Source organism: Cucurbita pepo, chromosome LG10 (genome assembly GCF_002806865.2).
Source record: "Cucurbita pepo subsp. pepo cultivar mu-cu-16 chromosome LG10, ASM280686v2, whole genome shotgun sequence".
NCBI lineage: Eukaryota > Viridiplantae > Streptophyta > Magnoliopsida > Cucurbitales > Cucurbitaceae > Cucurbita > Cucurbita pepo.
The window spans coordinates 127,020-137,430 of NC_036647.1; the positions used below are offsets into that span (position 1 = coordinate 127,020).

The 10,411-nt window shown below is 34.7% G+C and overlaps 1 protein-coding gene across 1 annotated transcript in view; it reads right to left on the reverse strand.

The window, feature by feature from the left end:
- Positions 1 to 1,254: 1,254 nt before the first annotated feature.
- The window catches only part of LOC111803805 (UDP-N-acetylglucosamine diphosphorylase 2-like), a 10,595-nt gene continuing 1,438 nt past the window's right edge, over positions 1,255 to 10,411 (reverse strand). The window contains 13 exon segments of the mRNA XM_023688377.1: positions 1,255 to 1,528; positions 1,606 to 1,762; positions 1,861 to 1,975; positions 3,130 to 3,197; positions 6,013 to 6,156; positions 6,674 to 6,751; positions 6,845 to 6,927; positions 7,018 to 7,057; positions 8,050 to 8,125; positions 8,209 to 8,240; positions 8,242 to 8,321; positions 8,508 to 8,600; positions 9,503 to 9,542. Of these exon segments, the coding sequence (XP_023544145.1) occupies positions 1,431 to 1,528; positions 1,606 to 1,762; positions 1,861 to 1,975; positions 3,130 to 3,197; positions 6,013 to 6,156; positions 6,674 to 6,751; positions 6,845 to 6,927; positions 7,018 to 7,057; positions 8,050 to 8,125; positions 8,209 to 8,240; positions 8,242 to 8,321; positions 8,508 to 8,600; positions 9,503 to 9,542 (1,104 nt within the window). The 3' untranslated portion in view covers positions 1,255 to 1,430.

A 10,411-nucleotide genomic window follows, 5' to 3' on the forward strand; every position in this document is an offset into this window, starting at 1 on the left:
TTTTTTTTTTTTTTTTTTTTTTTTTTTTTTTTTTTTTTTTTTTTTTTTTTTGTTAACCCAAAATTTGGTAGAATAAATTGAAATTTTAGGGAAGTTTTAATATAAATGGAAAAAAAATTATATTCCATTTCGTTGCCACCATACCGTTTTGAGTCTTTTGACATGTTTTCTATGGGCAGTTTTTGGCTTTTTCCGGACTAATTTGGTATTTTCAGGATAATTTATTAATGAATGATTATATGTACCAGTAACCCATAGGAAAACTTATCAAAATTGAGTTGGACATATATCATATTACATGAATTTTTTTTTTTTTTTTTTGTTTAATTTTATCATTAAACATGGACACAGTGTCTCAGTCTTACTCTGAATAAAGTAGATTGTGACACGCATGTTGCGACAAGCAAAGGGGTAACCTTTAAGTGGTGTCTATCTAACCACACGAGGGTCTAGACGAGTGCCATGATGCGACCGAGAATGATAGTGTATCATCTAACACACTACACAGAGTGGGCATTGAAGAGAAGACGACACCTAAGCAAGGTGTCAAAGATAGGCTTGTTGAAGGGTTAGGTAGAGCCCCGAACCTTAATCGTCAAAGAGTGTATGTTTATTTAGAAAAATAGAAAATAATAAATCGTTAATGGGCATGGATTGACACAACATGCTCATCTCTAACTTCACTTGGATCCACTTGCATTGCACAAAGTTTCCTTATTTTTTATTGTTTGTAAACATATCCCTTATATTACGTTTATGTTTGATTATCGACCTCAGAATGTTTTTTTTAGTGGGTTATTATTTTTCTTTTTTAGTGTTATCCTTTGATTTTTAAATATTAAGTAGTTTCAGACCAAAATTTGATTGTCTGTTAGCATGTCCCCAATATTACGCATACGTTTGATTATCCACTTCTGCATGTTTTAAGTGTTTGCCTTTTGCTTTAAAACTACTCAATTTCTCTCAATTTTGTTTGGATTAAGTTGTAAATTCATTGGTGGGTGATGACCATACCAGGACTCATATTGGTTCGCTGATTATGGGCATTAATATCTCTAAAACAAAACAGGGTATTAATATCTCATAAATGAGGAGTAGATCCTAACCTCTTGGGCTAAAGCATTGGAGGTGGGATTGTGGTTGCCCAGTTCTCTCCATTCAGTCGTTAGCTGTGAATATTCCAAATTTGCGTCTCTCCAAAGTCATCAGCCCATTTGAGGAACGGAATCTAAAAACCACTCATCTTAGATGGCCTTTAGGAAATATAATATTAACAAAACCAAAGAAATACTAATTGGATGTCACAAAAGCATTAGATAATGCACACTGCATCTCGCAAGTATAAGAAAACGGAAGCTCATTTTCAATGCTAACTCTAAAATAATAAAAGCCGATGACTCACAAATAGAATTTGGAAAGGTTGACTCCAACTAGAAAGAAATTTCACAGGGTGCATGGAATGTCCTTCCACGGCATATCGCTTCTAGATTTTCTCCGGCATACGAACAAAGTGGTGATACTTCCACGCCTAGGATTCAATATCGAACATATATTATATCAAACACCGTCATGAAATGATCGAGATTTTTGTGTATCAAAATATACCAGTTGCATATAAGGGCACTGAATGTGTCAAGAATCCACCAGCTGCAACCACCCAGCGAGCATGGAGTCGGAGAACAAGCAGCCTAGCACTATCTGGAGTGTCAAAATTTGACCCATTGCCATTTTTCACAGGTGCGAACTCTTCTTCTCGTAAGATCTAGTTAAAGATATAAAAATGAATCTCAAATACCAAGTATGGTGATACGAACCCTCCTAAAATAGTTTTAAAAAATTGCAGACAAGAGATGCTTTCACCTCAAATAGTGCAGTAGAAGGAGCATAAGGAAATGCATCGAATATGAACTGCTCCATTTTTAGTCCCATTGTATGCCCGTGAATAGAAGGAATTTTTTTCTCCGCTAGATGGTAGCTACAGTTAAAAGAAGCATATGAGCAAGCTCTTTATGATATATATGATCAGTAGAATCGCTGTTAACTCTAGGAGATGGCCTGGCAATGTAAGGCACAAAAGAACACGCATTGAAGACAAGCCTCTTTCTGAAACTGTGCAATACTACATACTAACAATACCTCATTTATCTAGCCCTTAACATGGTTATTAGTCAACCAGTACCTTGGTACTGAGGATAAATTGTAATCTGGATGCTCCTAAGCTGATTGCTAAGTTACATCAGTTTCATCCTCCTTGGACATTAGAAGGAATGACAGAAACTAGTTATGATTCAGGGAAAGTGAGACAATATAGGAGGGCGAGGCAGACAATAATGCCCTTCGTAACAAAATAAGATTTTTTTTTTTTTTTTTCTTGGAAAAAAAAAAACAAATCAGAAACTCAGAGAATTCATTGAAAACCCTTTTATTTTGCATAGATGAGAGTTGTAAAACCAGTACACAAACGATCAAGGGCATCTGTGAATGCACGTGTATATAAATAATTGTGGGTGTTCATGCAAGCTTATATGCCTCAACTAATTCCATGGTATAACCAGTTAACCATTGTACAACAGATAAATCAACAAATTTATTAGAAATGTTAGGTTTTATAGGCTCCAATATTTGATTAACAAAAATGTGAACATGATAAAGTAGAACCACGAGAATATCCAACAAGTCCGAGCCTGAGTCAATATTTTTAATTAACACCATACTAGATTTAAGAAGCTTTTTCATATTAAAAATAATCCAATCTCCAATGGGCACCAAGTCTGAAGTAGAAATATATTGCTGATTCTACAACCTTCAATGGTAAAAAAAAAAAATTAGGTTCTATGGACATAAATAAATAAGATAAAAGAATTGTAGATCCTTGTTCATCTTCCGGTTAATTCAACCTTAGCAATCAAAACTAGTGTACTACTCAACAATCTAACAGTAACCATTCATTGGGCATTTCAATCATTTCCTAATTTGAATAGTGGTTAAAAACACTAGCAAGGACTAAAACATGTTCTAACTAGAACATCATTACCACAAGGATAGAAAATCATCAAATGGACAATTGGAACCTTACTCTGTTCAATTATAAAACTGGGGAGGGAGGTAGGGAGAGAGAGAGCTACTAACATGCTGTCCTTTTCGAGACCATTTGCCACTTGGTTTAGAAAATCCAATGTAAACATGTCTAAGCACACCTGNAAAATTTCCTTTTGTTGACATTTCAAGTGTCAAAGCATAGAAGATGACCGACATGATAAGTTAGTTGTATTGAGTGCAATTTTCAAAAAGGCTTAAAGATTTTGCTCCATCGAAAGAAAATGTAATCTTCATAACTAAAAAAATTAGGGTATAAGATTTATAAGAACGTATTACAATTTATTATATGGAAAGAATCTGATAAATCTCCTATTAATTATGTGTATAGGAGTATGCGCATGAGGAAGAAGAGTGGGGTCAAGGATGTTGTCACAAATTAGTTAGAAGCGGGGAGGTATAGGTGTGGGCAATGCATTCGTGTGATAGGGAGAGGAAGAGAGGGGAAGCTCTGGAATTCTTCCCTTGACATTGTACCCCTTGGTGATGCATAAACTTAGTTCTTATCAACAATGGTATAAGAGAGAGACGTGATTGGGAATACACACAAAGAAACTCAGATAGAAACTTTGGAAAAAAGAAGTTAGACTGATCTGCGAGTCAATGAAGGAGGAGGTGGAAGTAAATATAGGAAATATAACCATACTTTGGCTTCACTATATCCAAGGCTTGCAGACTTTCAATGGATGGGCTTCTCTTTCCCATTTTCTTTCATCCATCTCTCTTATCATCAGCAAATCATTCATGGAAGTGGAACTTTAGTTCTTCTGATAGTTTTACAGCACATTCTGTGATGGATCTTCTTGTGATGTAGGCTCTTTTATATATATATATATATAATAGATAATTTCATTGAAATTTACAAAAGGGATGTAATATTCATGATGTTTACAAAATACCTTCCCAATTTACAATGAGGGAGGTATAACTATAGGAAGTAAAAATATTAGATAGTTTACACCAAGATATAGCTTGGTAAACAATATTGTCAAAGAATTTTGTGTAAGCCTATGTCTTTTCCGCGAATATTTATATCTTTCTTTCCACATATTCCAAAAGAAATCCATAGTAGGGTTTTTGCATTCAAGAAGGGATGGTGCGTTAAGGTCATATCCAATAGATCCTTTACCTCCATAGGAAATGTGAGATGTCATCCGAAGAGATTGAGAATCGTTGTCTAAAAATTTTGACTATACATGCATTGCATAAATAAGTGGCTCTGTGATTCGTATTCTTTCGTGCATAATGGACATCAATTTGGAAATAGAGCCAGGTAGGACATTCTTTTTTTTTTGAAGATTTTTACTTGTACTAATGGCTTTATGCGCGATTTTCCAAAGGAAGAAATTCACCTTTCTAGAGTGTTCTCCTTTCCATATTGTCTTTGCTAGCATGAGATTAATTACTTTGACATTAATCTATATTCAGCCATTACTCTATATTATATTGTGATGCAAAATGATAATACTTCCATTACTCTATATTCAGCCATTTGGCAAGGGTTCTATCCTCCCAAAATTAAAATCTTCCTTTGGGAGCATAGTCATGGTGGTTCAACCCAATGGATCAGGTGGTTCAACAGTATTGGAGTTATATTCTTTCAGATTTTGGATGGAGCATTAATTTGCCAGGAAACAATTTTTATCTATTATCCTTGATTTTTGTGGGTAATCCTTTCAAGGTGAATGCGAAAACACTATGGGAGGCTATTAATAGCTCTTCTTTTTTTTGGTCTCTTTGGTGCGAAAGGAATAGGATAATCTTCAGCGGCATATGTGGTTCTTTTGAAGGTTTTATTGATCCAACTCTTTTTAATGCTTTGTGTGGGTGCAAATGTTCACACCTTTTTACTGATTGTAGTCTTACAATTTTATTAAACGATTAGAAATCTTACTTGTAACCCACCGTAGGTGGCCTTTTCATTTCATTTATCAATGATGTATATCTCAGTTTCTCTCTGATATATACATTGGCTGATACTATTTTTTCATCTCTCCTATATTTACTTCTGTACTATGGATAACTAAGCTACCATACACATATATGCAAAGAATTGCAAGAAATCCAAGTACGAAACAGTCTCCTAAAAGGTTGTCAGCATTTGACCTAAATGGTTCGGGAAAATATGTATTATTCATGACTTACAGGGAATGCTGGAGGATACTACTTCTTATATATTTCCTATATTTACTTCGGAAATATGGTTATATTAAGAAACCATGCATAGACTAAGAAATCCGTTCCAACGGCTGCTAGCACTCCTTGATACACTTCTTAGAGGGTATGCAAAATTTCCTACTGTTTCAATGCCTATGGTAATCAAAAATTCAAACATCTTTCTTTTTTTTCGTTTCTTCTTATCACTCACTCACTTTTGGGCATAAGGGGAGAAACCTCTCATCATCAAGGTACTAGTATCTTTTAGTTATTCGAATGTTATTAAGAACACTCCCCTGAAAGGTTTAAGCAACCTAACTGACCTCCCCATCATCCATTCTTGTGTAGGTTAATATTTGAGAAGGAACTTCTCTGATTATAATATTTACTCCATATCTTCTGTGGACAGGCGTTATAAATTAGGTGGATGTGTTTTTTCTTCTTCCTCCTGAATTTCAGGAACAAACTGCTGGGGTGTTTAGGGTGTGTGCACACTGAAACCAAAACATATAATGCATGATAGTAAAGATTGAAGACGAAATTTGACCAAATGCAATACATAGAAGCAGGCAACCACTTAATAAGTTGCTAAAAAGTCGATTTTTATGAATAAAATTTAGGAGTTAAAAAATATTGAAGAATTAATTTTAGTCCACACAGAAACAACCTCAAAACCTGTATGTGTAAATAATCGGGCTAGATACCAGAAAGTTAGATGTATGAAAAGTTCCACAAAAGAAAAGGAGAAACAAACATTACATTACTCCAACAGAAACGAAGACGCCCTGTTACTTGATTGATAGCAGAAGCCAGTGATGGATCCAATTCACTGTACTCAACAACAGTGAGCGGTCCTCCTTTACCTCGTCGGACAAATACACCAACCTTCTCTTGGGGATATGCCTAAAACCAAATGAATTACAAAAAATAAAAAATACGATCTAGTCATTGAAAAGATGAATGAGGTCAACTAAGGTTGGAGAAAATGTTAAAAGAATCTATTTCATTTGGTGGCCATCGTTGGGGTGGATGTCAGAGAAGTTATAAACCTGAAGTGAGAAATTTTTTACTAGTACGCACCAAGAAACTAGATCATCTTTTACACTGGGTTTTAGACTTGAGACTATATCAATTTCTTTTATATCCTTGAGTGTTTGAGCTTGCTATGGTGCACCTTTTACATAGCAAGAACAAAAATTCTAATTTACATTATATCTATTTCCAAAAAGCAAATACAATTTTCCAGAGTATAACAAAATCTAAAAAGAGATTGAAGCGAACAGTACTTATCAGAGATCTACAACTAATGCATAAATATTCTAATTTAGACAAGATGTTCCACAGAACCATGATTTTAACCAAAGAAAATTAACATAGTTAATCTCTTCCCATATGTAAAATAAACAACAAGATTAATTACCTTACGAACAACTTTTGCTGCCGCAGATACACCTTTATCAATGAAATATCCCAAGAATGTTGGATCAGCCACGCGAACCTATAATTAAGATGCAGAAATTTGAAACATTTTAATAATTTTGCAAAATCACTCATCCAGCACAATGAAAATTCAACAGATACAGCAACTCACTAATGCATTGTCAACTCCATAGCAGTCAATATATTTAATCCCTCTTGCTGACATATCTTCTAATAAGTGTGAGGATCTTAAAGCTGATCAATAAACAACAGGTCCACATAAGAGGGTAAAGAATAGAGTTAGAAATAGCCAACAGCTCGAGCCTATTAGTTTGACCAGCTTACCTGCATATACCCCTCCATTTCCATCTGGAGCCTTAGAAACCTAGCTTTTAAGAATTCAAACTTTTACAACCACAGATTCTATAGAATTGGAATTAGAGAATTAAAGCATGACATAGAGATATGGATTTCAATAATATCAAAATCATCATAACGGTAACTATTAGGATCCCAAGGAGATTGCCCCAAAAGAGATGTCCATTTAACCTACGGAGCCATTCAAACAGGGAATGGGGAACCCCCGTTGGAGAGGAAGCAGAGAGAGATTTCTCCTTATTAGCTAAACGGTTCTACGTTCCTAGGCCCACCCTGCCCTCTTTAATATATACATACATGTAGGTATATACATATGTACAGCAAATGTTAGTAACTTAGTAGCAGTAAACGTAATAGGGATTTAGGTACTAGGCAGTATATATGTAGAAGTAAAGCAGTAAGGATGTTTTACATTTTTTTTAATAGAAATTATATTGAAAAATGAAAATTATCCATTGAAAATTTTCTTCGAAAGGAATAATTTTTTTAACAAAATATTAAAGAGAGAAAAATTACCCGCGTGAATCTAATTCCCACGAAAATAAATGGAGAATTTTGTAGGAATCGAGATTGAAATAGGTGGCAAGGACTTCCCCACCTGTGGACATCTCTAACCACTAATCTATCAATCCAGTATTCATCCACTACATAGCGTTCCCCTATATCCATGGCTTCTAACAAATTCTTTTCATAAGATTCTTCCCTTCGCCAATTAGTTCACTTAATACAAAGTATGAAATATTAATTTATGAGTAGTCCAAATCAAAATATATTCCCCCTTGGCTATGAAGCTATCTCTGGCAGCACTTCTTTATTCAAGAAAAATCAGTCACATTCCTTCATTTATTTTCTATCTCAAGAAATCAAAGATTTACCAGAAGAGCCAAACGCATACAGGACATGTTAGGGGAAGGAGGAAAGGTAAATAGTGTGTAAGAGATATGACATGGATAATTGGAGATTTATCAATTCATGTGGGAAAAAAAATTGAAGCCATACTCTGTATGGTGTTTCCATCACAAATCTACCATCCTTGGATATACAAGGAATGGTGCCCTGCTGAAAGAAGGTGACCATCAATCCGGACATGGTGAAAGTGAGTGTCAGAGCAAGCAGGGAATAAAGAGAAAAAGAATAAGCATCTAAAGGATAATAACTTGATTAGCCTCCAAACCAAAATATTTCTGACTTATCAAAAAAACTGCGAGTGGCCTCGTCGGTAAATGGACTGGTCATCACATACCAATGAATTGATGCAGAACTGGTAGAATCTGAGATTAATAGTGTAAGTGAATAACTGACACTAACATCCATTATAATCTAAATTCATCAAAATTCTCCAAAGTTATACCCCGAGTCCATTATTTTCTAGTAAATTTGGTTACAAGCACGAGGTCCCCACCGTCAAGGACAAAAAGAAAAATAAAAGGGAAGTATAATGAATAGTGAAAACTTACTATCAGTTGTAGCTTGAGCAGCTAATCTTTGAACGTGCAACATTCTCTCAGCTTGGAGTTGAAAGAGAGATTTCCCCGATGGAAGTCCAATATCTAACAATAAAGTATATTAAAAACAAAAATACTTGAGTTTATCAATGATATATATACAGAAACAAAAATGAGAAATGACTTTCCACCTCCCTTCAATGGAAAATGAAACTATAAATAATAAGGATTAGATTATTATGTGTATGAGATTGGGGAGAGAGACATAAGTCATTAATCATCATTGTACCTTAAATAGTTTGAAAATACTCGGACATCACTCACTGCCATAGAAAACATTACAGTTACAAATATTTCGAGGAACACATTGTCTTTTTAGTTCTTACCGTAAGTGTCCTCATGGCAATCTATCCCTTCATATCGTGACCTCCTACTTCGAGTGTGCTATTTTTAACGCAAGCCATTTTTTTTCAAACTCTATATTACTTGTTTCAGGTACACTTATGTCCTCGTTACACATTTATACTCTCTCTCTAGAATCAAACCAGAACCCAAACTGGGAAACAACTTGCCATGCCATGACTATTGTTGGTGAATTTACAAAATGGATTGTAACCGCCTATAGCCTTGGGAGTTTTAACCCCACCTATTTAATTTATCAATGAAATTGTTTCTCTTCTCGAAACAAAATTTACGAAAAGGATTTAGGATAATACAAAACCAAGAAAATCTCAAGAAAAAATGAACATGACCCTATGAACATACACACGTCTATTGATTGAATCATAATTCATAAAGCCATCAACTACTGGATTCTAGAATCAAATATCCACACCAAAACATTATGAAGACTGTTACGAATTGGCAAGTAGAAGGAATGACTAATTCAACAAGTAAATAAGTAGATGAGTAAACATCAATTCTACATGCAAATCAATTTAAATGACACCTCCATGGAGAACCCTGAAGTAATTGCTCTATTATTTAGTGAATATGACTTTACTTACTGAAACATCCCTTAGGATCAGAACTGCCCAGCCGAGTTCCCTGCATTTCAATTTCAACAGAAGGAAAATAAAAAGGCAATCGAGCATCCACCCATGAAAAAATAAACCAATAGTACTGCCCCAGATATGAATCAATTGAAAATTAAATAAATAAACAAGAACATATCTATTTAGGCAGCTTTTTCGGATCCCTTTTCTTAGTAAATCTACAAAATTCATTCTACTACATTTAGACCCCTCAATTTTGTGAAGTAGATAGGTTTCAATCTGCTCAACTCCAATGAAAATCCGACCACTAGTGGACATTATTAAGAGTATGGGTAAGTCATTCTTAAATGAAAGAAATACTTCGCAGAAGGGTATACCAGAGATCGAAGTCATTACAAGAATATCTTATTTTTAAAGGAAATAAGAAAAGGTGTTCTCGTCTTAAAAGAAAAGTTACTAAGAAATCAGCTACTTTATAACCATCTATATAGACAGAAGAATTTTTTCGAAGAAAAAGGTTGAGCTTCAAGTTAAGGCTCGAAAGAGACATTAAGGCTCAAATTTTCGTATCCACCAACGCTCATATCTTGAAGTCAGAGAAGAAGAAAAGAGAGGTCATATACGCCACCTTTCTCCCGAAATTGCATGTGTCTAAATCATACTGAAAACACTTTCCAAACTAGATGATAACCCTGCTGAATAAAGCATGTATTCATTTGTGTGACTACTGCAAGTAATGATCTAGCCGTATCAGTAATATTAATCGCAGTGGTAGAAGTCATTGTCACAAAACTTCATGTTCACTATTCAATTCAAGTACCAGCACGAGATAGATTACAATTAAGTAGCCGTGCCCTGCACTTTATGTTTTCAAATAAAATAATTTATTTACGGATAGCAATCCCCCCCCCCCCCCCCCCC